Source organism: Haliotis rufescens, unplaced genomic scaffold (assembly GCF_023055435.1).
Source record: "Haliotis rufescens isolate VD_foot unplaced genomic scaffold, xgHalRufe1.0.p SCAF_9, whole genome shotgun sequence".
In the NCBI taxonomy this organism is placed as follows: domain Eukaryota; kingdom Metazoa; phylum Mollusca; class Gastropoda; order Lepetellida; family Haliotidae; genus Haliotis; species Haliotis rufescens.
The window spans coordinates 38,467,238-38,494,902 of NW_025964383.1; the positions used below are offsets into that span (position 1 = coordinate 38,467,238).

Consider the following 27,665-nt stretch of genomic DNA (forward strand, 5'->3'; position numbering starts at 1 on the left):
AAACCCCTTTTACCACGACAGGCCTCGCCAATTACCCCACCCATCTTATTGCAGTTTGTTTCCTTTTTAGACCCCCCACGCCTAGAGACGCAGCGTATTGGAGTTAGTTTTTGTTTTCTTTTTCTCTGATGATACATAAATCAAATTTAGTTCCTCAAATTAGCCACCGGGCGCGGTCATACTTCAAAGGTCCGAAGAAGGAAAGACGTCCGAAAGCATGAGCATGTGATTCTCACGATTTTCACAATTCCTTTGCTTGCAGTCCCAGATTCCCCCTGTGCCCTGGTAAATCCTTTCGTCGCATGTGTCGCTTATGTCCCGACCCACCAGAATCCCCAGTTTTCGTTATTCCAGGCCAAAATGGCACACAGCCTATTACCTGCCACATGTTGCATTACAAAATAAAGACCTTGATTGCTGTCACAGGTCGGACCCCTGATAGCTTTTCTTCCCACAGTTTCCGCAGAGGCCACATAGACTTTCAGGTCCAAGGTTCCGGTTGAGCTGGATGGTGACTGGTGCAGCGATACGTATAACGTTTATTTTATATTTATTTTGCAGGACAAGGGCCGGGTCTGTCCAACCATGCTGAGCAATATTCCCTCCAGTTAGGATGCAAAGACTGGCTGGTATGGTTTTCCATCATGAGTATCCCCTTGGAAATATCAGCGTCCAGGCCTGCTGACCCTACCACTGTATGGCCTTACCATTATTTGTACCTTTCGTCTCCCCATTACTTTTAAAATACTTCACAACATGCGCTGAAAGCACATACATCATGTAGTCCCCTTGTGGTGTTTAGGGTTTATCGTATTTTGGGGCTGATTCTTTTTTTGCAAAATCCTACGAAGCAATAAATATGTTTCTTTATACCTCATTTTAACCTTTTAGTGTTTTGTCTTATAGTTGTATATTTTGTCTGCGTTTGGCGACCTATGGCTTGGCGGCTAACCATAATATCAAGGCAGACACAATTTTATGGATAACAACTTTAATACTGTGAAAAGCGACGTTTCGGTGTAGATCTTTACACCGTTGTCAAGCATGTCTGAATGAGGGACATAGTACAGACTATATATAAAAGGCGGAAAATAACAGTACAGGATTAACAGTAACAGAAATTGTATACATGAGTGGGATAACATAGGTAGGTGTGACAACAAAGGGACCATAATATGCTCCACAGTATTAACATGCATGATCTATGTGCAAAGTTGCAGCATTGTATGGAGTCCCCCCCCCCCCATATATCTCAGGTAATGTTACATTCAAAAGTTTCAATTAGCATGCTTTCTATTTGTTAGCATGTATTCAAGCTTCGCTATTCATTGTTGGTCAGCCATATTGTCTTGATCAATTTCTGTGTTTGTCGTTGTCTGACGCTCTGGTTGTTGGAGCTTATTGTATTTATGATCGCCAACTGATATATACTAAAATTAAATGGAGGATATTTCACGTATCGAGTGAAATATCATGTTTTTCTCATCGAGTGACGGGGTAAAGGAGTGGTGTGGCGTAAGCTCTTTATACTGTTCATGTTTTATATGATTTATATGTACCACATACTTCTTAACACTTTTAGCCCTTTTTTATCTCCCCACTACCAGACTTCTTGATAGAATCCAACATACTCAGCAACTGGAGTTACAGCATACTCTTCCTCCATCTTACCGAATAATATATTTTTGATATTCGCTATCATGCATATTTATTTTTTCTGCCATATCTATATACACATAATCAGTTTGTATCTCCATTAACAAAGATCAAATATCCTACTTCTGTTCACAATTGGGCTAGCTATTAGTTTCCTAAGTCTTTCTTCCTCAGTAGACGTGATTAATTTGACATCAACACTTCCGTAGATTTTCCATAGATGTACCAAATTCTAAGTTATTCATGAGCTCATATAGGTTCTTTTCGAAATCACTAGTGGCCATCCTTCTTAAATCAGTGTTCAGCCTTATATAGGGTTCCATCAAGGGCGTTTCTTTAGTTTCATACGTAACGATAGATATAACTGGAGATTTCTATAGTGGACTATATATTTTGTCTTATCCATCAAATTTGGTATGAGTTTTTCTATATTATTTAACTTAGGCTGTCCGAATATCAACATAACCTGATGGGAAAGCCTATCTCTATGAACCATTTATCTTTCGTGAGATAGGATAACTATTATGGAGTTTATGTAATTCTGTAGGGTATTCTACGTCAACTTCTTGTATGTACCCTTTATGAGAATCTGCGGGAATATTATTCACATCAACATTGTCTCCCCACTGAAAACTGCCTGTAGGTGAAGCCTGAATCATAGCCCATTGGTACAAATTATTTGCGTTACTATATGTGTGTAGTAGGTTTGCTCGAATCATATAATTTATATCCTTCTACTGAATTAACATTAGCCTTAGAATATCTTTTCGATACCACTGATATACCACCTCTTAACCCTTTCTCAATAAACAAGTGCATATCGTAAGCAAGGTGCGTACTTAAAGTTCTACACCGGTCTTCAACAATGCATCCCACGAGAGTCCGGGGCTGGAATAGTACCATGCCGGGTCCAAGCCATGTTGGTTTAAAAAGGTCTTTCTAAATATCTCAAATACATCAGCAAGTAATAGTTCTTCAGTTTTGAATTATACATCATGATAATCGCCTAAATTATTTCAGCCTAGTTTATCTCACATATCAAGAGCATGTTTATAGACAGTTATTTTAGATTCTGTTTGGTTACTATAAAATGTGAACGGGTGATTAATTTGGTTTCATCAAATGCAGACCAATGATCCATATATTCGAAAGGATATATACCCTTCCTCAGCAAGAAAAGTCGGGTTAACTGATCAGTATATTGATTTGTTAAAGCGAGGTCATCAGGGTTGTTTTCATAAGCTAAACTGTGGAGAAGATAACAGAAACTGTACGTCATCTATGAAGTCCATTACTTTGTTTTATTCTCGGATTCCATCCCTTGTCTGTATAATGTATAGTTTTAGCCAACGAGAATGATATATATCTTTTGATTATTAGGAATATGCGTTAAACCGCCATCAGGCTATGCTTGTTTGTTTGTTGTTTAACGCCGTTTAATGCCGCAATAACAGATTCAAATCAGTAGAAATATTACAAGAGGGAGGTTTTAGAGTGCCTGATTTTAAAAATACCTTGAATTAAATGGCGGTTCCATTCACACTGATTTCATTAATAATATAACTCCAACCCAAATTGATTTCCTGTAAAAATTCCATTCTTACATTTCGGGAAAGGTTACCAATATGACCAATATATTTGAAAAGATATACTCGATAAATGAGGAAGGTCTGTAGACAAAAAGGAACTTTTTTGAAAGTGAGAAAAGATATGAAAAAAATATTCTCGGGAAAATATGATCGGGAACACCCGGGATATGGTATTAATCTCGTAAATGATTGGATACATCAGAGTGGGAACTTAGTGGATATATCAGCTAAAACATAAACATGACTGTAAGATTATTCTTCGGGAATACTGTATCTTAAACAAGCTTTATTTGTTTGCTGTTTAACGCCGCACCCAGCAATATTCCAGCTATATTACGGCGGTCTGTAAAATAATCGAGTCTGGACCAGACAATCCAGTGATTGACATCATGAGCATCGATCCACGCAATTGGGATCGATGACATTTATCAACCAAATCAGCGAGCCTGACCACCCGATCCCGTTAGTCGCCTTTTACGACAAGCATAGTCGCCTTTTTAGGGCGAGTATGGGTTGCTGAAGACCTGTTCTACCCCGGAATCTTCACGGGCCCTTAAACAAGCAATAAAGCAATATGCCAAGTGTAAGAATATATCACAAACGGATCTAATCTAGTAAGTGAGTGAGTTGGGTTTAACGCCGCTTTTAACATTATTCCAGTTATATTACGGCGTGCCAGCTTAATTTGGGATGAAAGCCCAAAGTGATGCACATCTCCGACGTTTACCACTTCGGTGAAACCCACGAGCAGGGGTACGGTGCTGACAAACCTTGAAAAATAATCGAGGCGAAACGGGATTCGAACCCCACAATCATTAGTTTCTGGCGTGTCCAAGGGACGCAACTCTGCACAGCGAATTGCGGCGCCTTAGACGACTGGGCCATCCGCGATGTGCAAACCAGGGAATCAGTAATGATGAGCGAAAGCTAGTCTTGACGTGATGAAAATGCTTGTGAGACGAAATGTGTGAGAGATGCGAGGGGCAGCTCTTGTCACCATATATAGTCTAACCAGATACTGGACGTACCATATAATACCCTCACAACATAGAACATTAGAGACATTTCGGCAACATGCTATAACCGTGAGGGTATAACGGACCGGAAGTTTACACACCACACTAACATCTCAATACAGTAACTTCCTGAGGAGTGATCACTGTCCAAACACAACGAAATGGGCGTCTTCCGAAACTCAACCAAAATAATGTAACCCAGGTACAATTATTGTTAAACAATAAAGTACACTGCCACATAACACATTGGACTGAACACGAATTGGGATACGATAACTCGTAGCCCCCATCGACATGGTGTGTCCTGAAAGTTCAGTTCAGTTGTCATGAACACACATAAAAAATATAAAAAATAAACATCCCATATCATCAAAAGGCGGGGCGGTCGGGTAGCCTAGTGGTTAAAGCGTTCGCTCGTCACGCCGAAGACCCGGGTTCGATTCCCGACATGGGTACAATGTGTGAAACCCATTTCTGGTGTCCCCCCGCCGTGATATTGCTGGAATATTGCTAAAAGCGGCGTAAAACCATATCCACTCACTCACTCACTCATCAAAAGGCATCAGTTCACCAGATCAACTGATCTATATAACAACTTTCAACTAGAAATGTTGGACACTTTTTGAGTTCTGCTCCGTAAACGGAAAACAGACGGCTGACGAACGGACGGACATGGTGATCGTAACATCCTCTCGTGTTTTAAAAACGGGTGTACAAAAACCTTAGTGCATATGTTCTTTGATTGTGAAATTGTTAGAGATATCTGGAACAACCTTGCTAAATGGATTCAAGAAAAAAACTGGAATAGAACTAGAATTTTCAAAATTGTCAATTTTATTATGATATCAGAAAAAAGAAATGATGGTTTACATCACATCATGACTAAGCAAAACATATTCACATCAAACACATCAAACGAGAAATATTAGATCGATTAAATATATCATATTCACACAGTTCCTGAAACAACGTCTCTTGCTACCCTGACACTGGACATTTTGTTTGTTTCTTATCATCGATAGATATACTTGGTAACTTGTATGTATTTAAGATTGCATGTGAACAATATTCGTTAATCGTATTGTTTGTGTACTTCAAATGATACAACAAATATTTTATGGCTTCTTAATTCAACTCTGCTCTATTATCCCTGCAATCTGTCCAGGTCCCCGGTAATAGAGAGATATGACATGTGTATCTTATCAAGTAACCAGGCAGGTAATTGCGTATTGTTGCAGCCATCAGAGATCATGTAGATACGTATGACCCAGAAAGATCTTTAGCAGTGACAGAAGATCACATGGGGCCCAGTTGTCTAAAGCGCTGTGAATTCGCTTTGCATCTGTGTGAGTTTGCTATTTGTAGGTGTGAAAGACTCACTCACTCACTCACTCACTCACACTCACTCACTCACTCACTCACTCACTCACTCACTCACTCACTCACTCACTCACTCACTCACTCACTCACTCACTCACTCACTCACTCATAGCCTTGGATGTCAACGTCAAAGTATCTCCAGCCAGCAGTTAATCATTTCGGAGACTACTGTAGCTTCATGACCAAGACTTCAGGTCAAGGAAGACACAAGTTGGACTGTGTACACTGGACACATCTTACACATCTGTCACCATGGGCTCTGGACAATACATCCTTGAAACTTTGAACATACACTTCTTTTCATAACTATACAAGCTTATTTTTGTACCAGGTGAGCTACAATGTTGTGCCTTGCTGTACATTAAAAACGCATCTGATATGCACGAAAACGTGCAAGCACGCTCGTTGCGTGTGTGCAGTGTAAGTTATCTTTAATTATCTGAGCCCTGCATCCTGGGTCATGTTATTACGATAGTGCCTACTACAGCATGGTTGATCAACATGTGACACTTTTTATTACGATTATACCTGACAAAAGTAGATGTTTTGTACAAACAAGGTAATGATCGGTGACCCAGCAATGTAAAACGCCGGAGTGTGAGACTTGTTCCTGAAAGATCAATTGGCGCTCACCCACTCTGAAATAATTCATTCAAATATTTGTGTTATGTGGGGAGGTGGGGTAGCCTAGTGGTTAAGTGTTCGCTCGTCACGTCGAAGACCGAATTCTATTCCATGGGTACAATGTCTAAAGCCCCATTTTGATGTTCCCGCTGTGATATTGCTGTAATATTGCGAAAAGGAGCATGCAACTAAACTCACTCACCTCATATACTTGAAAATGATCTTACAGAATATAGGGGGCACCTGTGACTCGGTCGTCTAGGGCGCCGCGATTCGCTGTGCAGTGCCCTTGGAACGCCAGCAACCTATGATTGTGGGTTCGAATCCCGGTTCGCCCCGATTATTTTTCTAGGTTTGTCAGCACCATACCCGTGCTCGTGGGTTTCACCGAAGTGGTAAACGTCTGAGACCTGCATCACTTCGGGCTTTCCTCCAACATCAGAACTGACACGCCGCAAAAGAACTGGAATACTGTTGAAAGCGGCGTTAAACCATACGAAATGAGTGACAAGGTTCAGTGCAACAATGCAACGCAAGCCCCGCGTATCATGTTACTATACAATACGAAATGAGTGAAAAAGTTCAGTGCAACACTGCAACAAAAGCCCCACGTATCATATTACTAGACAATACGAAAAGAGAAAATCGTTTTATAGGTGTATTTAAATACTTTTTACAAGGGGTACGGTAAAACAATCCTGATCGGACATTTTGTACCCAACTCTTGAGACCTACAGTGGGTATCCGGGTAGGGTCGGGTAATAGAGGGGTGGGTACCCGGCTAGTACATTTGGACTCGTCCCAGCCGTACTTGAAAAACACAAATAATATCATCACAAATTATGGGTTTTTCAGATTAAAAACGATGTTTTATTGGTCTGTTTTCAGTCGTATAATTGGGTATCTCATACCTCTAGTCGCACGTTAAAAGGAAGCCAGAAGCTGGAATGTAAACAATAAACTTGTTTCCGTCCGGTTGCGCACGCACCTCCCGATGACATGCCACAAATCTCGAAGAATAAGCCATCAAGCAGGACAGGACTGGATTACTTCCCAGTGGGGATGGCTGGGTGGGAACGTACGACTGAAAACAGACCAATAAAACATCGTTTTTAATCTGAAAAACCCATGTTTTAGTCTGTTTTCAGTCGTACAATTGGGTAGAATTCGACGGAACACTGGAAGGAGGGTCTGGAAAGTAATCCGGAAGTGACCTCTGTCACGTCGAATGTACCAAGTTCCTCACCCCTGTAGTGACAATAGAACATTCGACCAGATGCACGGACGAGACAAATTGTTTATCACGAACGCACAGCATGGTTAATGCTCATCGACACACAACTAGTTATCGATGCGACAGGACAACTGCACGCGTCAGTTGAACTGCAATCGAAGTGGTCGACGTATAGTTTAGTTACAGAGCAACTCGCAGTATACAAGGTAACTAAAACAGCATGTTTAATGCTCTTCGACCCACAAGTAAGTATCGATGCGACAGGACAACTGCACACGTCAGTTGAGGTGCGATCGAAACGTGGTCGGCTTATAATGTAGTTACAGAACGACTCGTCGTAGGCAAGGTAACTAAAACAGCATGTTTAATGCTCTTCGACACACTACTAATTATCGATGCGACAGGACAACTGCACGCGTCAGTTGAACTGCGATCGAAGTGGTCGACGTATAGTTTAGTTACAGAGCAACTCGCAGTATACAAGGTAACTAAAACAGCATGTTTAATGCTCTTCGACCCACAAGTAACTATCGATGCGACAGGACAACTGCACACGACAGTTGAATTGCGATCGAAGTGTGGACGGTATATAATTTAGTTTCAGAACGACTCGTCGTATCCAAGGTAACGAAAAATAGCATGGTTAATGCTCTTCGACACACAACAAATTATCGATGCGACATGACAACTGCACACGTCAGATGAATTGCGATCGAAGTGTTGTCGGCTCATAATTTAGTTACAGAGCAACTCGCAGTATACAAGGTAACTAAAACATACGAGCAGTACTTCTTGTCTGAGACAATGTCGAAGGCGACCTGATCGAGAGGCTCGTAAGTCTAACTAGACAGGTAGCGCAGAACGATATCGAGGTCCCAGGCCGGCAGTCGGAATTAATGTGACTCATCTTCAACCATGAATTCCGGTATTTTAGTGAGCCTGTCGCCCGAAGGATCCCCAATGCCTGTCTACTACAAGAATCTTGGAGGGCACTGGTTTCTTGAAGAGTAGCCCCCAATCCAAGTCCCTTCTCATGAGTGACCAAAACGGCATGCCAGAGATCGGGTAACGCGATCGAACAGGTGGTTTGCTGAAACTCTGCCCCGGCAGAGCAGAGGCAAGTTCTGGTCTATATCGTGAGCCATGGCTCTGAAGACATCGGGAGGAGACGTCGATTGTGTGGATGTAGATGAAGGTACTGGTGTACTGGTCGATGGTCCATGGACCTCCGACGTAGTCAAATCATTCTTGGTCGACGCCGTCGTGATCTGGGCTATCAAAGCCGGGTCGATATGAAAGTGAGACGAGGGTGCCGATCGGTCATTATCTCTACGACGCTGTCGTCACAATCCATCGTCGACGTCGATTGTGTAGGCGTAGATGAAGGAACCGGTGTACAGGACGATGGTCCATGGACCTCCGACGTAGTCGAACCCTTCTCGGTCGACGCCGTCAAGGCGAGTACCGCCGCCGTCATCTGGCCTATCAAAGCCGGGTCGATATGAAAGTGAGACGAGGGTGACGATCGATCATTATCTCTACGACGCTGATCTCCCAAAAACTCCCTTCGAGAGCGTCGCACGTCCCCGTGGGGGCGAGGGCTACGATCTCTAACTGTAGAAGTACTACGATCCCCATCGTAGTTATCGTCCGAATCGAACTCCCGACGACCTCGAAGGCGACGAACGTCCTCGTGTCGTTTACTGTCTCTCGACGAGGCACTCGACCTGTCGTCCCGTGAACGGGAACGACTTCTAGAGAGGGATCTGTGTTCACTGTCGACCCGCACGTCGTAGGTAGGACGAGAGACGGACCGACTTGGGACCGTAGTCCCCTCGTGGTCCTCGTCACAACCCGGTCCCGTCGTAACGGGGGTGGCTGAGTGACGCTCTCGATCAACCGATTGACGAAGATCAGTCGTGCGGGTAGTATCATCAGCAGGCGAACGGTCACGTGTCTTGTCGAAAACATAAGTTGACTGAGGCGGGTCTTTTTCAACTGATTTCTTGGGTGTGGCCGACGCGCCACCCCCAGGGCCTGATGTAGGGGGTGCAGAGTCCAAGGATCCACCCGATGACCTCCTCTGCTTGTATCGCTGGTCAGTAGCCCGCTTCGCCAACGCACGAAGATACAAGTTAAAGTTGATAGAAGACAAATGCTCACATTCTTTACAACGTTTATTCCACGAACACGTTGAAAACCCGTCCTTATTTATGCAGGAAGGACAATACTTGTGAGGATCTACTTTAGACAGTTTTCCTTGACACGAGGCACAAATGCCCGACATGTTGCCACGTGTATAATCAAGTGAAACACGTGTTGAACCCAAACAATGGATTACCAAGGATTACATTCCAGGAGTCTACAGGTAAGACATATTATTATTACTGTATTAGAACAACAACTGTAAACACACGATAAGTACTAGTAGAATACAAACTAGCAGTCTATCGCGAAAGTCCTTCTCGAGCGACCAGCTCAGAGGCGCACTGAGAGATTTGTGGCATGTCATCGGGAGGTGCGTGCGCAACCGGACGTAAACAAGTTTATTGTTTACATTCTAGCTTCTGGCTTCCTTTTAACGTGCGACTAGAGGTATGAGATACCCAATTGTACGACTGAAAACAGACTAAAACATATATTTTCATGGCATGGGGATAAATAATTTTGACGGGAGGCAAATCTCAGATATAATAGTGTATATACAAGTATACACACACAGTCGAGGAGGATATTACATTTGTACAAAGTGAAGTACAATGAAGAAGGGAACATATCATCGTGCAGGTTGTTCATCGAACAAATATTAATCCCACAACGAGGAAAACCTGTCAGAGGTGCATCGACTGATTGTGAAGGTTTTCACTTCCGCATTCCTTTAATGTGTCGACTGCTACTTCGTGTCACTCCGACCTGTATACCCTTTATACAACAATCACCTTGGAAACCACGCATGAAATAGATTAGAAAAGATGAGGATATTTCCGTCTGGGAGTTTGATAAATGACCCATTCATATGCTTTTCGCCGCTCTTTTGCCATTTCAGCCAAATGGTATCTGCTTCGCCGGATAATCGAGACTGGTTATTCTCTGGCGTTGACGTTTGATATGTACTTGATAAAATGGCGATCCCTGAAAATAAGAGGCTGGTCTGTGTGGTGTGTAGAGGACACCTCCTGTGGCCTTAAAAGCCAAGCGCACATTGGTATTGTAGGGAGGGAGTGGGATAACAGCATGGGATAAGAGAGCACAAAGGGCTTCCCGTGTGCAACAGCACATGACGTTATCGACTCCCCGATAAAGAGGTGTACGGTTTGATGAGGGTCCCAATTTGATTTAAACATATTTTATTGCGGAGAATCAAATGGAATAGGCACAAGTGACACACTTACGAGGCCTTCTATATACATTTTGTTACATTGTGGTATGTGAATTCTGTGGTGCAGAATAAATGTACAGTGCATAGGGATCTAATGCACCCCGATTTGCAGTGCAGAGTAGCATCCTTTAGCCGTGTCATGGACCCGCTTGTCCACTATTTTCCCAGTGTTTGATCCTTCATCGATCTGCACCATGTCGTCCTCGTGGGTTTTCATCCAAGTAACCATGATTTGCATGATTTATGATTTCGCAGGCATCACAGTTGCGACCATTAAATGTTGCAGAAACCAACGGTCATGGGTTCAAATCCCACATTCGCCCTGATTATGTTACCAGGTTTGTCAGCACCATATCCTTGATCCTTGGGTTGCAGTTCCGGTTTTCCAGGGAACTGCAATACTGGTCGAAGCGGCGTTAAACTAACTCACTCAACCGCTTATCTTAAATGGAGCTGACACGCCGTTATGCACCTTAAATATAATTGTGATACCAAATCGATTCACTTATGGATAAAACAGCTACTCAAGTACTAAATACAATGACTGATCCCATGCAAACACTCTTCGAATGAGTGAGTGAGTGATAGAGTATGGTTTAACGCCGCTTTTAGCAATATTCCAGCAATATCACGGCGGGGGACACCAGAAATGGGCTTCACACATTTTACCCATGTCGGGAATCGAACCCGGGTCTTCTGCGTGACGAGCGAACGCTTTAACCACCAGGCTACCCGACCGCACCCTCTTCGAATGTCACTTAGGAGTCCAGACAGAGAGTTAGGTTTCCGCTTCTGAATGCAAGATTACACACCAGACATCAGTTTTATACTTTGTTTTGACGAATTGTAAAACATTACTATATTGTCTACTTAAGGACAAGGCGGCATGGGTGGCCCAGTCGTCTAATGCCTCGCGATTTGCTGTGTAGAGATGCGTCCCTTGGGCATGCAAGAAACCTATGATTGTAGGTTCGAATCCCTGTTCGCCCCGATTATGTTTCTAGGTTTGTACCCTATCCCTATCGTGCTCGTAGGTTTTACCGAAGTGGTAAACGTCTGAGACCAGCATCACTTCGGTCTTTCCTCCCCCATTAAGCTGACACGCCGTGATATAACTGGAATACTGTTAAAAGCGGCGTTAAACCCATCTCACTCACTCACTAACTCAAGTCACAATAAGATTTGAATGACGTCAACAATGCCATCCGGATGACGAAAATAATACACTGTTATCTCGTGACATGATATGACCCTAGGGCACATTTGATTTTTATGAATCCCCATAGGTTTGCCCTCGTAGGTAATAAATACATTTACGCATCTGTTTACAGTTTATTTATATCACTGGAATATGACATGATAAAATAATGATAGTAAATAAATACGTACATTTATCAACATACAGAACACTCGACCAGTCGACTTGGCACCACCGTGTGCTGAATACATGTTGTTCTCAAAAGAGGAATTGTGGCATTATCGACATAATTTATCCGCCTGGTTAAACCTGGTCATTTACTAGAGGATGGACACCTTGAAGTTCGAGACAACGGGTTTAGAATGTAGTTACTGCCTATCAAATTATTTCATAGCGATACAGAAAGAAAAGGCAGAGACAGCAGCAAGCATGGCCTAAGTTTCAAAATGGCGCGGTATTCTAGGAGTGACATTTTGTATTGTGCATTTCTGCAAACCTCATTGTTGGATGTAGACCAAGTGCTGCACAAGTACAACAATTCTTAGAAACCCTACATGTTTAAGAACTCGTATCGAGAGCCAAGTTGTTAAAACCAATTCTGTTGAAAGTGTTCGGATTGTATGGGCACTGTAGGAATGTACTTTTGAAACTATTCGTGCAGATCAAATGAAAATACTATAAAAACACTTGTATGGGGATTCAAAATTCTACTCACTCACAGCAGGACACATTGTCATAAAGAAACAGACAATTCAGTGAACTTAACTACCCAGCTGTACACCAGGACCGCCATGTAATGTATCTGTCAATTTCAAATCAACACTATTCATGTGGGTATTTAAAATTGTTATTTTACAGAATGGAAGCGAAATATGTCCATGTATTCATGATTGAATAAATGTTTTACTCAGTTGCGTGTTGTAACATTTCCCAGAAATGTGTGAAATGTTCATAAACTGATCAGGTACTATATATTAATAATCATAACAATACTCATGTATGGATGTAAAATGTTTCTAATACACAACAGAAACCAGTCATGTAGGAAAACAACACCTTTAGCTAACCTTGTTACATGGTCGTACACAACAAACAAACAACAAACAACACATGAACAGGCTACTTCTACGCCCTCCTCTTCACTAGTGTTGTATTGTATTTGACAGTTTAAGTAGATATGTCATGTTTACAAGTTTACACAGTGCCTTGTTCAGTTCATTCCTTAGGCCAGGGCTTCATTGATGAGTGATCTTTTTGTGTCAGTCATGACGATCTCCTCCCCGCTAATCAACTTCATGTTTACTGTGAAGGCAATTGGCAAATAAATACCAAACACAGGGAGAAGAGCCTCACGAAACTCTTTATTAGCTTTTGCCAAAACAACCTCCCTGTCCAGGTCGATAAAGGCCAGTCTACCCCTCCCAACATCCAGCACAACTCCATAGTGGAGGGTGGCCTGAGTGCCGGGTGTGTCAGACATTGTGTTACTGTAACACTTCCCCTCCTCCCCCTCCTGCCACACCCCGGTACAGATACTCCCCGAGTGTGTGGTGCAGCTCCTTACACAGACACACCAGGAGCGGCGCTGTAGAAAAACATACCTCCCACTGTCCACCTGGCACTCCTCCACTACACCCATCTCCAGGGTAGGGAACCCAATTTGTGCACTCATCACACCCACCCTGGAGTGGGTTTCCCAGTATCGTGGTGTGTTGGGGGAAGGGGTGACACTAGAGGGGGATGGATCAAGTGGGATGGGGGTGGAATACACGGGGCCAAATACTTCTGCAGCCTGCGCCTGTCACGTGACTGTGTGTCGGGCGGCGAGTTGACCAGCTCACCGTCTGTCGTTACATGGCACCAGTATGTGTTGGCTCGAGCAGCGTCCAGTTGGAGTTTAGGACCTGGAAATAGATTTTATTTGTTACTACAATGAATCATTTTGTTTATGAGTTTTGTTTCAATGATTCCAAAAAGCGCTATGATTTATCGGCTGCCATTTTCATCTGCCTACGAATTTAATGATAACTGTACTTTTAATTTAAATAATAAACGCTGTGAAACAAATACACGCTTTTTAGATATCTTTTTACAAAGTTGCATTTGACCTACTTTGCTGTGACTAATAGACCCCAACTGCCGAATTATGTAAATGTTTCAAAGTTATTTCACGATTAAACTATCATTATAGGGATTCAAAACTCTAATTATACATAATAGTAAAGACTGAGATAGACAAAAGTGTTGTTTCGTGATATTTTTACATTTGAGGGTTCAACAGACACAGTGGTAACTTCTACGTCCGCTTCAGTCACTGAACACAGTTTGAGCGCACTTGCTGGGCGGGGAGATTTTCACGTCAAGTGGATTGACTGGGATAAGTATTTGTGAATGATTTGTATAAACAGTTATATTATTATTATGACATTGCATAACGTATCCATTGTTGACGGACAATCCCGGACTAATTCACACTACTTCCATCTGGTATGTGATAATGGTGACATACATTCATCTGAAACCTACCTTATCCTGCTGCTGAAGTCATCAAACCCGGCCCAAAGTTTCACAAATATGGAACAGATTAAAATTTAAATACGGGCTACTCCCTTTTCCCCAATCGATGTGTGTTTAAATAATTAAATGGAATTTTAGGATCGGTAAACCTTTTTGATTATTGATTAACCAAAATAACAATTCTTGTCAAAATTCCTCAGTAAACATGGACATGATTCTCTACATTTTATTTATGAAATCTCATTCTTATTTTGGCCAAAAACACAGCTGTTATTAAGAAATAGACGATTACTATGTTATCAGAGGCACTTACACATGTTTCACATCAACAACCTTTCACCACCCAAGAAATCACCATCAAAGTTACATGTATATTTGTTTTTGTACATTGAGTGAGTGAGTGAGTAAGTATGGTTTTACGCCGCTTTAAGCAATATTCCAACAATATCATGGCGGGGGACACCAGACATGGGTTTCACACATTGTACCCATGTCGGGAATCGAACCAGGTCTTCAGCGTGACGAGCGAATGTATGTACATAGTTAATGTGATTCAAATGAGTGAATATTGTAAATACACCACTTTTAGCAATATTCCAGCACTACCACTGTGGGGGACTCCAGAAATGTAATTCACATACACATTGCACACATGTGGGGAATCGAAACCCTCATCTTTGACGCGACGATCAAACTGGCCTACCTCACCTTTATATGAGGTGCTTCTATAAAAAAAGCTGAACTTTTACAAGTGTTACATATGCATATATGGTGGCAGACTAAAAAAATTTAATTAAAACAAACACACACAAGGAGTAAACGCAAATTGGCTAGGACAGCATGGCTATGTGATAGCACCTCAAACAATAAAAATCAATAAAAAAATCAAAGAAGTGCAAAGGTCAAGTTGGCTGGTTGGCTAACACCGTCGTAACTGGAAATGGCTGCAAAAATGGGAAGTAATGCCTTGTCAATTATATGATTTTTTAGCCTTTGTTTTGACATCCTAAATTTCTCCGATAATGTCGAGGTCCTGATAGATCAGCTCCAGCTTATGACGTTTACATTTCACTGTTGTTTGGGGACTGAAGTGAGGATGTCAGATTATTCACGTTTTGTGGAAAGACACATTGCGTTTACATCTAATCTTTTTTATCAAGGACTAACCCTCACAGGCCTGGTCAAGACAATTCAGATATCCAATGATAGACGTTCAGAGGAATTTACCAAATATGACCCGCTAATTGTCGAAAGATGCGCGACGCTGTTTCCTACTATGACCTCTATAGGGAGTGTTCACACATCCCCACACACTGACATTCACCTGACTGGATAGGTGGGTCATGCTTGGGGACGTGGACGTCGTACCCCGATAGCGTGAGTCATTGTTCATGATACTGATCACTGGATTGTCTGGGCAGGACTCAATTGTTTACAGGCCGCATTCGTATTGGAGGAGTATTGTTGGGTGCGGCATTAGGAAAAACACAAAAACATGTAATTCTTGTAAAAATTGCCGGGTGCTACTGGTAGAGCAGGACGTCCATTTTTGCAGACACTTGGTGTCATCAACTAATTTACAGTGATTCGGTCACATACTTTTTCATCACTATCTTGCCTTTACTGCCTATATAATATGTTTCTGTAGAAAATCGAGTCTGAATATTCTCATAACGATTTGAATTGTATGCTTGAAGCCTATTTCTTTAAGCGAGTAAGTGAAAATGGTTTTACACAGCTTAGAAGTATTCCAGCAATAACACATCTTGGAACACCAGACATGGCTTCACACAGTGAACCTTCATGGACACTTGACACAGAATATGGGTGAATCTGAATGCAGCTTTTCACTCAGCCGATATAAACAATATTTGTGAGCTCATTGTCTTTTCATCATACACCATGATTTGTGCTACATATCAATGTTTTCTTGTGTTTCATCCAGCTCACCTTCTGCCGGTACTACACTACAGCTTTCTACAGTTCTGGAAGATGCTCCCACAGAAAACATACATGTATGAGAACACCCATACGATTGCAAAACTGGAAAGTCCAACTGCTAGAGTGGTAGTGGAGTAGCCTTGGGTTTAAAGAGTTACCTTGTTCATGCTGGGTTTGACTCCCAACAAGGGTCGAATGTGTGAAGCCCATTCCATGTGTTCTCAGCCATGATTAATCCCTTATACCTCACTACAACTGCAGGAGGTACAAGCTTCCAGCACGTGACTTGTTTTGATCCCTTTAGTATGAATCTTTTCTTTTACATTTACATGTTCCGTTTACGTCATGGACGTCTGGTCATTATAAAGTCGCATCCAGCACACCGGTGATTGATAACACGTACTACGATCAACGCCGGTGACACACGATGGTAATACAGGATATACATTGTAAGCAACTGACTTTTTAAGTGGTTTTGTATGCTAGAATCTATTGCTTAACCCAATTGCCTAATAAACATGAACTACTAAAAATAAATACTTACAGATGATGAATATGCCACTTCTGTTCTTGCTGATGATGTGAATTGCACCTGAGTACCCTGAAAAATATAGTTTTCATTGTTATACATGATTTTGGCACATTTGTTTCTGAAGACTGTTCTCACAGATGACAAGCATTGTAAAATGTGAGTGAGCTTTACACTGATCAAACACACATATGGTTCTTTGAAGCCAAAACCATGATCTGGTCGAATTTAGGATTTGAATCCATGATACTAAGTTCAGAGGATCATCGCACGATTAAGGAATGCAAATGTACACAAGCTAGTTAGTGAAGCTAGTTACCTCAATTTGCCTTTTATTGTGCAGTGAACTACATTAACTGATCTAGATAAAACTTCCTAATAACTATGTATTTTCTGACATGCCAGAAGCAACGATTTTAAAGTGTAACATGTATAATGAATATTATCCAAACGAAGGAGGGCATTACATGTTATCATTCGAAAATAGCAAGTTTGATGTAACTAGTTGTGGTATGTGGCGTACAGTATCGCTGACTAAACAGGTGGAACTGTTTGCTATACATAACTGCTATGGGTCATGCATCCTTTACCTCGAAATCTAGTAAACTGGTGACATCTTAAAACTTGACAGTAACTCTGACATTCGAGATATAGTTTTGACTAAATAACTAAATCCCATATCGTGTAGTACATACCTCTCAAGTATAAACCACGTGTAGGCGACTCAGAAATGATGGATGCTCCGAGTATGAACTGAAAACATATTATTAATAAGCTTTACACATTATGTAAGTTCTATGTATAAATCTAAATACGTTTCTTGGCTAGACAATTTTGAATGCTTTCCTTTTCTTCTATACTTCGCAGTTTACATTTTGAGGGGGTGGGGGTTGTTTGTTATTTAACGTACATGTGTGACAACTTCATAAGCTTCCTGTGGTGTCAGCTGTTGAGGTCGGAGATCCTGTGGTGTCAGCTGTTCAGGTTGGAGTCCCTGTGATCCATCTCCACTTGTATCAGAACCTGTTTGTAGATAAATGTATTGGATTTCAATAATTAATCTAACTAAAGTCTTATTATTTACTGTATTTATATAAACAGAAAGTGAGTTTTAAACTGATACACTGAATACATTGATATTCTATATTAAAGTTTGAAGGTTAGTGTAGTTCATTTGGTATTTAATTTGCTTTTCCTGACCTACATCCAGGTGTTATATTGTACCTGTGATGCGACGGATCATCTCCCCAAGCCGATGCCACCGTCCTTCATGTAGCTGAAACAACATCGCTGACACCATAGAGATCAGAACATAACCTTTGGCTCACACAATAGCTGTGTATCATATCATACCACATATATTATTTATTTATCGACTGCATGTAACATGGGTGTTATGAACGATGTGCAACTTCATGTTGATTAACATATGTTTTACTCACAATTTGAGTCATGTATGTACTCAATGTAAAGAGCCATTGAAACCCTTTCTTAGAAAACATGTTAATAAAAACAAAATTCTGTTACGAAAGCAATACATTACCGCACTGGTTTCTTCTTCTTTTAATGCTAGGTGTTTATTCTGTTTATGGAGATCTGAAGAGAAAATGACAAACACAGATTGATTACCTTATTGGTAACAGTTTTCCTCTTACCAATCGTACATACGGACGGATGTTCGTCTACATTAAAACTGGGCCACTGTACATGGAATAGCAAGTTACTTTTAAATCGATTAATAATGGTATTAAGGCATGCAAGATAAGATAACTTAAAATATACCCAAAACACTTAGCTATGATATAGGATATTGTTCCTAAAGTCCACGATCAGTGTTCCGATATTGAAGAAGCATTCTTACCCTGTAAAGTAGGCTGTTTATCTGGAATATGATCCAAGTCAAGACTGGAGGCAAGACCACCAAATGTGTCGATTAGTTCCATAAGGGCTTTCTGTCCTTGAAAGGAAAGAAGGACTCTCGTGTCTTGTGTGTCATCTTCTGGAAGCTTCCTCTTCAGATTTTCATCAGATGTCTTCTGTAGTACACCGGTGAGAGTAATGAGCTCCTCCTGTCTTGTGGATTCAAGTGTTCTCCGGGTGTAGTCTATTGTTGATTCTATTGAAGTATGGACGTCATGTAAAATGTCCAGCTTCTCTTTAACCATTTCATTTGGGGCCTGAAGACTCGCATGAATGTCCTTCATGAGTTGTCTCTGCCGGTGAAGGAACCGTACAGCAACACTTTTGAAGACTGTAGTGGCATCTTGTTCCAGCTTTCTCTGTTTATTTCCCAGTTCGTTTTGGTGACTGTTGACAGTTTTCATTCTGACTGTGACATCTTTCAGTTTAAGTCGTTGCTGCTGCACCTGCTCCTCTAGCTGACCCTTTGCTTCCACATAGGCATGATTCATGTCTTCATTCTCGTGACCCTTGTGGGCTCCATGTACACACACAAGGCAGATTGCCTGCTTACATGTGTGGTCATACAGTTGCAGCTTATTGTCAGGATGGTCTCTGCAGTTAGGTTCTTTCATCCACTGCTTCATAGGGATATTCTCCGCCTGGTTGATCTCACTCACTCTGTGGGTTCGATTCGGTTTCAGTGGTTCGTGTATTTTATGACAGTCGGAACAGAGCAGGCTAGCACATTCGTGGCAGTACATCACAGCCTTTGCATCATGATCTCCTTCGATGTAGTTACATTCCTTCTCTCCATCAACGTTAGCAGTATAGGCAGCTTCATTGCGTCTGACATGATCCACTGCTGTCTGCTCCATGTTGAACTCACAGCCACAGGAGGGACACTGTATGCAATTCTGCTTGGCTTGGGTGTCTTGGTGATCAATGCATGGCTTGCAGGCAGAATGAAGGCATGGAAGAAGGCAAAGCTGACTCCCATCACAACAGGACTGAGTTGTAAACTGACACATTCGCTCAGTCGATTCTGAGGAAAAACAAGTTACACGATCAGTTTAAAGCTTAAAGGAACTGATTCATCAGACATATTTAATCAGGCTCTTACTTACCGTGTAATTGTATTTTTGTTCATAAGTTACATATATAAGATGGAGTGTCACTTTGTTTAATGCACCTGCTTGATGGACTTCCTCTCTAACATGTACCCTGTCTGGGGACTGTGACCTGGGAACCCCCAATAAAGCATCATATGCCTTCTCTTCCTCTTGTAGTCTCTGAAACGACAGTTATCACTGCATCACAGACATGTATCTTGTTATCAAGATATTACGTGTTAATTTATTTCCATTTAGTTTAGAAGTTGTGCAAAATAACACTTTAAACATATAAGTTGATCCCATTCTCACCTTCTCCAATGTTTCACATTTTGCTCGAATCTGCAGCAACTCATCATTTGCCTTTGACAATTTTGTTTTTACTGAAACAAGAAAAATGCATGGATATCCTCAGATAACAGTTTTATGTGTCAACATTCCGGACATTGCATAGCATTTGTCCATTGAAACTATGGAATTAGTATATTTCAGAAATGATACAATGTAGTTGTTTATCATAGACAGGCCGTTGGAAACCAGGATGTTCCATTACCACCGTGAACACTGGCAAAATATGAACACTCAATGCCATTTAGCAAGTGATCAAATGTTTTATTTGGTATAACTCTTTCTTAGTTAAGTACAGATTATCGTATTTTTTTAAGTTGAGTCCTATCCGGCAGTGACAGTGTGGGTTCGAATCCTGGATGGGACTCAACCTTAAAGAGTATGAGAATCTGTACTTTTCTAAGAATGTGTTACCCCAAATATATAACATTTGTTACATTTGACCACTTTCTAAATGTCATTGTGTGTTCATTGATTTCAGCCATGGGAGCCGTGCGAATTTACGCTTGTCGAAGGGGTGCAAAAAGTACGTGATCTAGGCTACCAGTTGTCGGACCATTTTTTCGAAGCCTCGACAGCTGAGTGGGTATGATCGCAGACTTTGTGTGATGGCGATTAGGTGCCTCACTCTGGCAGTATGGGTTCGAATCCCGAATGGGACTCAACCTAAACAAGTACGAGAGTCTGTACTTTACTCCAAAAGTGTTATCCCAAATATAACATTTGTTACTGGCAAAATAGGCAAAATCAAAATTGTGGATAGAAGCGATATTTAACTATATATTATTAATGTCACATTACGAGCTTCAACTTCCTCATTCTTCTTTTCTATCTGTGTTGTGAGATCCCCTCTTTCTTGTATCAGTTGTTCTTCAAGTTCGGCATGGTCTGTGTCTTTTTGTTTAACTTGTTCCTCAAGTCTTTCCATTGCCTAAAAACAAACGCGAATGACCGTTTAAGAAGTAAATATCGACTGCTTATAAATGTAGCAGTTTATGTCATTTTTTACATGTAAAACTCCTTTTTGATCTAAACTTCAACGTTGGTGTAAATGCACTTTTAATAATCACTACCATTGTTAAAATCATATACATCTAAATATATATCTCTTCTCAAAACAAGGGAGCTCTTAACATAATAAATGGCGAGCTTGTGCTGTCTCTCCACAACGTACAGAGTGCATGTCAGCTATTTGCCCATCTTTTTCAGTTAGTTGTTTTTTGTGGTGAGCTTCCAGCTTTTCCTTGTTGACATAGACGAGATCTGAACTACCTGAAAATATAATATTGCGAAAACTAGATTTAAAAGACTGTTAACACATATCTTCTGAAAAGAATGCAATTTAAAGTTGATATTGTTTGGAATAATTCCTTGCCTGTCGACTTTTGCTATTCATGTTATAAGAATACTTATCCTGGCACAATATATTTCCATTTGATCATATAAAATAAAAGCCAAAGCATGCCACTTCTACATTGGAACACACGTTGCCGTTGGTTACCAAGCAGAGTCCTTGATACTCAACTGTATTCTCATCAGCATGTGGTTTGGTAATTAGGCCTGGGACAGAGACTTCTTGTGACAATGTAAGGATACTAATATCTTGAATAACCAAATTCATGTCGCATACATATTGACACAACATTTTGCAACGCTTGAAAGCTATTTCTGCAGCTTGTCGTTTTGCTAACAATCTCTGGAACACGTGTGTATAAGAATATGCTGCCCCCTGTCACATCCTCAACTCTAACATGTAAATCGATGCTTCATGGTCGAGCAGCGCGGCTTATAATACGTGAGTCCCATAGAATCGGAGACCAACAATCCCTCTGAATAGTTATTGTGACACAATGTGATACAAAGAATATCTGGAAAACAATGGCGTTTGATGACAAAATCCCACATTAGTTCCATATGAGGCTTCTGGTCATTGTCAAACTTAAGTTAAGTTCATGCATGCATTGCAGAGTTGCCTTTCCCAGGGTGGTTCCCAGGATTCCTGTGATCTTTCTAGTTCTGGAACCATAGTCTCCTGAGCCAATAAGACACAATGGAAAGACGTTGGCACTAGTTTTAGTCAACGTCAGCAGTACTCTAAGTGGTAGTGTTGGTGTGGAAAAAATGAAGGTGGCATTGCATTGCAGCGTATGGCCAGTGGATCAAGATCCTAGATGAGTGAATCTGAGATAAGAGAGTCGAACATTGGAAGCTGGTTGTCGTATCTTGTAGTGCCCAAATCAGTGTTGGGCGTGTCCAGCTGTTAACCAATCCAAACAAAACCTCGGATGAAGTTATCATTATGTTGGCGTGGACTGGTGTCGCCTTGAAATCACGTCTGCGACGACATGTGTGATGCCCGAGAGGTGTCGAAACCTGGCCTCTAGTGGCACGCCGTTCAGCAACATGATCACAAGCGCATGTTGTTGGTAGGACAGAAGGCCTCCATGTTGTCATGAGTCGTTTATGGCAGAACACAGATGTGAGTTTTTGTTTCCTTACCTTTATATTGTCTTTATGTACAAATGAAACATTTGAATAAAGTATTCATTATCATGCAATTTGTAATTAGAATATTTGTATACTTTGAATGGTTCAGGTTTGTGTTGAAAACTTATATATCAAGGTATATATTTGATAACGGTAACGATAACGCTGCAACGTTGTGAAAACGAAAATGTGAATAAAGTTTTGGTGAGATTATCATACTGTGTTTCTTGCCGCAACAGGTTTTCTGATAGCCATTCGCAGTAGAGCTCATTTCAAGGATGGTGTTGCATTTCCTTATCGTTGGATCACCATCCGAAATGTGTGGACTGCACAATAATTCTCTGAGCGCCGGTTCCCAAACAGACACTTGTACAGGGGTAGAAAGGTACATCACCAATCCCAGGACGAAGAGAGGCGCGTTTGGGGACTGTCCTGGTGACGATGAAATACCAGACGCTGATGCACTCATCGTAGCCATTGAATGTGAAGGCGCCATCAAGGTGGGATGCATCAGCAAGATGCTGGATGACAAGGCGTTGTAAATCAGCGAATAGATACTTGGCTTAGGACGATCGCCAGTGGATCGCCAGTGGATCGCCAGTCACAGACAAAGCACTGATCCCCAGTAGATCCCCAGCTCCAATCATCAGCCAAGCAACACAGTCCCAAGGAGGATGCATCCCATGAAGGCGACGCCGGGGATACTTGTAGAGAGGCCATTAGGCGTGACAGATGACGATCTAAGACGAGGAGAAACGCTGGTGGAAGACAGTTCTGGTGACATTGACATCCACTTTCTACAGTTTGGACAATCAACGTGAAGATTACTTCTGCAGTTGCCAAGGTAACACGAAAATCAAATGGTTGTGCAAATAGGAGGCAACACACTTCGTCACTAATACATGCTGGAAAACATGATATATATATATATATATAAACATCACACGATGATAAATAATAGCCGTACCTGTCAATTGTGAGAAGTTAACAATGTATGGACAAAAAATGTTTCGCATGAAAAATGTTTTGTCACGACCAGGTGAACAAAAATACGCAAATGCATGCTGCAAAATGAAAGTTGTCCATATACTTTATTGAAATAGCTTTCTTGAAAGATATCTGTGACGTTTCATTCAGGTAGAATGTGAGTGAGTGAGTAAGTGAGTATGGTTTTACGCCGCTTTTAGCAATAATCTAGCAATATCACGGCGGGGGACATCAGAAATGGGCTTCACACAATGTACCCATGTCGGGCATCGAACCCGGGTCTTCGGCGTGACGAGCGAACGCTTTACCCACTAGGCTACCCTACCGCCCCGGTAAAATGTATAATAAACCCAAAGTCAAAGGATATAATTCCCAACAGAAACCACCCCTGTATCACTTGTGTGATGAGAAGGGACGTAATGAATAACCCATTACAGAATAAGCAATGGTAACGAGGGCTCTGGATGTACACGGAGGCACGTTTTAGATTAGGCGATATGATCGAAGTGAAGAACAAAATTGAAATATGTTGTGCCAGGATAAGAAATATTATTTGGTATATTTATCTTTGGAAAAACGACTAAAACATTTACGTGTCAGTGTATCAAGACCTACGCCATATTATATAATTTGTCTATTTTTCTTAGTCCACATGAATGGGAGTGTAGCTAAGCTTACTTCAGTTAGTCAAGACTGTGGGCGGAAACATTCAGCATATATTTCTCCACAGATCAACCTTGGATAATTCATTGTTAATAAGTCTACATTATCAATGTCTGATGCACATTGTAAAATACATGTGTATTATGTGAAAAAAATCTTTTCTAACTTCAGCTGATGAGCTGCAATTTCACAGCCTATGGTGCTTAGAACCAACCTTTACTAAAACGCCAACATTTTTTGTAGATTTAGATTAGTAATATTATATTCAATATGAATCACGAGGCGTGTGAAAGGTTGAAATACCTTCTTCAGTTGAGGTGTTATCAAGTTTCTCCTTGATAAATGGTTGTGTGGAATCGAGGACAGCACAGAGTGTCCTGTAGCCTTCAACCCCTTTTTTCTTCAAAATCTCAAGGAACAGTTCACATTGTCTCTCTGGTGCAGCTAGTCTACACCTGTCATAGTCTCCCTGTGTGAAGACACAGCCCTGGTACAAGGCATCCAGCACAGGGTCGACCTGAAGGTTCTCCTTTAGATATACGTGATTCCTTTGCAGGATAGCACTATGGGGAAAATCCATCCTGAGATTGGATGCGTGCGTGATGGTATCTGTAAAATGAAAACAATACCAGGTATGATGGTTGTTTCACGTGGTGACCATTATTGAGTTTAAGTCTATATGTAAATAGCTACGCGATAAACTGCAATAAGAAATGAATAACGAAGCGTGGTTCATTTCACGATAAAACATTTTTCTATCATGAAGTCATTGCTGAAGATTCGAACACGTGCTCCCAACTTGATGACGTCATATATTGGACGACGTTCTGAAAGGGAAATGTCGTGTGGGCTGTTCCCCATAGATGTATCTGGGGTACGCAGATAAACGCAGTGGCCGAACGGTCGCATTCAAAAGCAGGGGAGATATGACAATCGGTATGAGGAGAAAATGTACGAATAGTCGACGTTAGGATTGTGAGAATATGCGGGAAATACCAAACTTGACAAACCTGTTCTCAAAATGGACTTCTCCGACATTGCCGAGGTCGCTTTCTATTCTTGTTATAAATAAGGTAAATGGTTTTAAATGTACATTTTAATAACATCCTTAAAAAGGCTGTACATAATTTTGATATATGATATCCAAAATATACGACTCGTGGTCGTTGTATACCGTACAATAAAATACTGCAGGAAGAATAACCACTCTGCGCCCCTCGTGTCTTTATTTCTTTTTTAATGTCGGTTATGTGTCTGCATTAAAACTTCAAAGGGCATGTGGCCGGCTGCAAAAGGCTGAGTAATGGGTTTCCAGAGGATATGTAAAGCAACAATCATCGTATGTACTAAATACAGTTTGAAGAGAGGGTCATAGTTTGAAAGAGGTCAGCACAAACAACCAGTATTAAAGATGTTAGAAGATGATGTGCACAACCTTCCAGAGAAAAACACCAGAAAACAGGTTACAAATTATTGGTGTAATTGAAATGAAACTATTTAAATGTTTAGCAATGAAATATACAATTAAATTGGGCGCCACACATTGAGTTAAGTATTTGATAGATATGGAATATGACACAGGAGATTGACATCTATCGACAGTCAGAAATGGCCTCCGCCATGATCAACAGTGAAACAAAATTTGAACGCATTTGAAGGTAGAGACTCAACACATGAAGCTCTACGGCATAAACATACAATGTTGTAAATGTTAGTTATATCTCACCCGACTTACAACACAATGTTATCAGTAGGCCAGTATCACGTGACAAAGCTAGAGTTTGTGCTATGTCCCTACATTCATGACATGCAGTGACAGGAATGGCGTCTGATGACATACTTAATATCGGTAGCTTTAAAATGTGTTGGTGGAATGAAATTAAGTCCATGATGTCACACAATACAAGTGTTTATCAAACTACTACAATCACGTGTATGTGTCAAATAAATAAAAAGTCGTAAAAGAAAACAACTTGATCACAAATCAGACATAATGAAAGAACCAATCAAGACGGATCTTCGTGTTCTCTATAATGCTACTTAAAGGGGGACATACAATGTGATTTAAATCCCGCCTTTCACCATATTTGTGTGCAATGTCCATTTAGCACTTAATGTGTGACGCACGATGACAATGTCTCAGATGTTTCACACGGTATTACAACATCTAAACCTAGACAGAAAATGGGTAGAATAGTCACCGATTAGACGTTACCCACAGATATATCTGATACACACAAAGACGGCAGAAGGTGCACGTGGGCATTTTCAACAACTCTGTATCTGGAACATGTCGATATTGTTGTACAAATTACGCAACGCGCCGACCTTAATGTCTGCTGATAGTCGCGTGTGGCCATGCAGTGAACGAAACATGTAATCTGTATGATAATATGTAAGGTAGCGTCGCCAACGTCATACTCGGCCTCAAGGTATGGATTTGTTAGAAAGTGTGAAGCCCGACTATGGCACTATAATGACCCACTACAATACAATAACATAGAGTTAATACAACAGCCATACACAGAGAGGACTCTCTGAGATCATTTGTTAACGCGGGCTGAAAATGAAATATATTTATCTAATAAAAGCTCTTCGTTTGCTATAGTTTCACTTTGATTCTTGTCAGCCTAAGCCAAATGTCTTACCCCAGAAGACGGCAAAAGGGACTTGTGGCTCAGGTCTTCAACACATCTCTATCCAGCTAGAATATAACTGTCCGCTACCTGTTCAAGGGAACGAGGGCCACGCCTCACTGTACACAATCTTAATGCATGTCACGTGGTAACAAACAAAGCCACCCTGTGCGAGAAAGTTGTCGCTATGTTGAGTAGTACATTACTGTGTCGCACTGACATTGACAGACTAGGATTTCCTTAGCAACTGATGTTTCTAACATGCATGTTCTAAACAGAAACTTAAGGTACCACAACTGATACAATACATTATCCATAGCCTCAGAGAATAGAGTGAGTGGATTGGGTGTATTGCTGCTTTGAACTGTGTTTTCAGTTATATCACGGTGTGTCAGCTTAATATGGGAAGAAAGCCTGCATTGATGCAGGTCTTAGATGCAACAAATTGAAACCCAGGAGTAGGGCTATGT

At 41.2% G+C, this 27,665-nt stretch overlaps 2 protein-coding genes across 4 annotated transcripts in view; both read right to left on the bottom strand.

The window, feature by feature from the left end:
• The window catches only part of LOC124139555, a 95,634-nt gene that overhangs the window by 46,344 nt on the left and 21,625 nt on the right, over positions 1–27,665 (bottom strand). The gene's annotated exons all lie outside the window — the stretch shown is intronic.
• Positions 13,200–27,349, bottom strand: LOC124127912 (E3 ubiquitin-protein ligase TRIM71-like). 3 transcript variants are annotated; one of them, XM_048390650.1, is made up of 13 exons: positions 27,208–27,349; positions 24,863–25,168; positions 21,597–21,694; positions 21,224–21,353; positions 20,387–20,457; positions 20,155–20,254; positions 18,925–20,007; positions 18,607–18,659; positions 18,288–18,339; positions 17,974–18,086; positions 17,759–17,816; positions 17,079–17,135; positions 13,200–13,980 (listed from the first exon to the last, which is right to left on the bottom strand). In XM_048390650.1, exons 2-13 carry the CDS (start codon positions 25,137–25,139, stop codon positions 13,748–13,750), a joined length of 2,325 nt encoding a protein of 774 aa, XP_048246607.1. In that variant the 5' UTR covers positions 25,140–25,168; positions 27,208–27,349; the 3' UTR covers positions 13,200–13,747. The 3 variants fall into 3 exon arrangements, with proteins under 3 accessions (XP_048246607.1, XP_048246608.1, XP_048246609.1); XM_048390651.1 differs by lacking the exons at positions 21,597–21,694; positions 27,208–27,349 and having other exon boundaries at positions 24,863–24,995; XM_048390652.1 differs by lacking the exons at positions 24,863–25,168; positions 27,208–27,349 and having other exon boundaries at positions 21,557–21,671.